Here is a 2,924-nt window from a genome sequence, read left to right as displayed (position 1 = left end):
AAAGCCCTTTCCTTGGATAGCTGGTAGGGCACATCAATATAGTTGAGGCATTTGTAACAATGAGTTGATAAGACTACATACTGTGAATGATCAGTGAGCAGGAAATGAGTACCAAAAATGTCTGTTTGTCATCATTTCTTAATCTATTTAGATTTGACTGCTGTGCCTCCGGTGTGTGGAAGAGGAACTCTACCTGTACCTACGCTGAGTTTGACCTTTCCACAGTGGATACATTCTTTGTTTACATGTCACAAGGGAAAGAGCAGAAAAGAAAACATACAGAGGCCATTACTAAGGTGGTGAAGAAATGGTCAGCTGTGCATTTTCAACCGGGTAGGGGTGGGGTGGGGGGATACTACTGGCTGCTGCTTCCTGCAGTTAACTGTTCCCACACAGTTTCAGCTCCAGTAAATCACATACAGTACTTTCAGTGCACTGAACAGCCGGTAATTTGGAATGGGTGACCAGAAGAAGAAGGCACAGAGGGGTGCTTCAGAAGTGTCCATGCGAAGGGAAATTGTGCATCTATACAGTTTACCAATAACACTGAACAGGATCTGGCACAGTACATCATGTGTAACAGTAGTCTACATCTGGGATTCCTCCTTCTCTATAGCCACGGTTGGTACCATGTCCTGCGTTAGAAACATGGTTGGCACCTTTGTAGAGGCCGGTACCATTGGAGGGGAATATGGTATGAATGATGTAATCCTCTCGTAGCGGTTTAGGCTGCATTGGCTCGCAGGCCGCCATAGGCGTCATCTGGAACCCCGGCCCACGGATCTCCAAGATGGTATTATCCTTCTTGGTGCCTGACTCAATGTAGTCATCATAGGTTTTGCTCTTTCGAGAACTGTTGCGGGTGTAGTGATCTCGGGAACACAAATGCCCAGTCCTGTGTCCATACCAACAAAAGATGCCAAAAATTAGAGCCAAAGATACAATGGCAGTAGCCCCACCAATAATCCCTGCCAAGGGCAGTGTCGCCATTTGATGTGAATCTTCATTCTCCTCCTCCTCCAGTGGGCTGGGGTCTGATGTTTCAGCTTTTGCACACACCAGAGCATCATCAGACTCAGCGTCTCCAGAGATCGCCCCTTTGCTCTCTGAACTGGCAGGCAGGGGCACCATGCAGATGATGTAACTCGACCGTGGTTGCAGCGCGGTCAGCAGGTACTCTCTGCGGTCTCCGTGGACCAGCGTCTCTGTGATCGACCCCATGGCGTTCCCAGTGCCCAGTCGGAGCCAGCTCAGCCTGAAGGAGGAGCTAGGATGGGACACGCTCCAGGTTACACGGATGCTGTTGTGAGAGAGGGGCTTCACGTTGAGGGCCAGGCTCTTTCCCACACTACTGCTGCTAAGAGTGTAGTCTAATCCAGAGTCTGGAATCCCAAGTCCAGGTCGTTTGGAGCGAAGGGTGAAGAGAGAGCCCTGTGGAGGCGTGTGGGTGGTCGAGCTATCCATCCCACCTCCACCCATTTTGTCCCTGGTCCCTGCTGTCCTCACCAACTCACACTCCTCCATCTCGCTGGTCAGGTCTGTCAAAGCCAAATCTCGCACTCTGTCGGGTCCGTGGCAGGTGAGACCTCTGACAGTGATGGAGTTACCGCGGGCATGCAGCCAATCATACAACCAGCGCAGGTTACAGCCACAGTGCCAAGGATTACCTCGCACCAGCAGCTGTGCCAGGCTATCCAGGTCCTTGAACAATCCTCTTGGGAGAGTGGTCAAGTTGTTTCCCGACAGGTCCAGCCTCAAGAGCCTTCGCATGCCATCCAAGGACCCACGTGGCATGTGAGTGATAGCGTTGTCCTGTAGAGACAGGCGCTGCAGATGGGCACTGGGCAGGTTCACCGGTGGGGTCTGGAGGGAGTTACGGACTAGAGATAGCTCAGTCAAGTTGGACAGACGGGCAAACGTGTCATCGGCAATGCGCTGGTTAGCCAAAAGGTTCCCATCCAGGACGAGACATCTAAGTGAGGTGAGGCCTCGGAAGGCGTGGGTCGGGATGGTGGAGATTCGGTTGTCATCTAGACGGAGTTCTTCCAGCGAGGCAGGAAGTCCTGAGGGGATACTAGACAAGTGGTTGCGTGAAAGGAAGACCAGGCGCAACCGCGGGTTGTCAGCAAAGGCCTGATCCTCGATGCTGACAGTGGAAATAGAATTATCATCCAAGTGGAGCTTCTCTAACAAGGGCATCCGACCCAGCGCACTCCGAGGAATAGTGCGGATGTTGTTGTCCTGCAAATGCAGTTCACGCACAGATGGTGGCAGGTGCATGGGGAATTCATCCAGTTCATTATCATAGAGGTAGACCACACGCACTGCAAGATGGTGCTCCAAGGAGGTGGGCAAGCCCGGGTTGTTTATGTGGTTGTTCTGAAGGTAGAGGACGGATGCAGAAGGAGGCAGTGAAGGGATAGAGTTCAGGCCACGATCATTGCAGTAAATGAAGTCCTCATCGCACCTGCATACAGATGGGCATATCATGTCCCTGTCCCCAATGTACCCTTGTATCGTGGCTGCAGCAAAATGAAGCATGCCAGCGTGTAGTGTGAAGCAAAGAAAAAGGAGGAAGAGCCGAGCCCACAGTTTGGCCACTCTTGCAGGAGCCATTATGACGAACATAAGCACTGTCTCTCTTTTCCAGGTCTACGTTTAATCCTCAAATCCGCGATGTGAGCTGGAATCCTGCGACCTCCACCCTGAGAGAGAGAGAAAGAGAAATTACAGTCAGCACTGATGCACAAACGATTAGTTAATGGTGGCAGGTGTGAGACACCGAAGGTGATTTCAATGGAGTACACCAGGTATCAGCAATATTATAATCTAGGCACATGCTACAATTATCATATGAAGAGAACATAAAGAGGCATTTGGCACTCAATAGCACTGCAGTTTTTTCACAATTAATAATCATATCA

The 2,924-nt window shown here is 50.8% G+C and overlaps 1 protein-coding gene across 1 annotated transcript; it reads right to left on the bottom strand.

Annotated features, from left to right (window-relative positions):
• Positions 1 to 570: 570 nt before the first annotated feature.
• Positions 571 to 2,628, bottom strand: flrt1a (fibronectin leucine rich transmembrane protein 1a; the record flags this gene model as incomplete). The annotated part of the gene is made up of 1 exon (XM_083986586.1): positions 571 to 2,628. One exon carries the CDS (start codon positions 2,626 to 2,628, stop codon positions 571 to 573), a length of 2,058 nt encoding a protein of 685 aa, XP_083842712.1.
• Between the last annotated feature and the right edge of the window lie 296 nt (positions 2,629 to 2,924).

Source organism: Trachurus trachurus (assembly GCF_905171665.1).
Source record: "Trachurus trachurus genome assembly, chromosome: 14".
NCBI classification, from domain to species: Eukaryota; Metazoa; Chordata; class Actinopteri; order Carangiformes; family Carangidae; genus Trachurus; species Trachurus trachurus.
The sequence above is the reverse complement of the archived record's forward strand: the minus strand, read 5'-3'. Positions and strand labels throughout refer to the sequence as shown.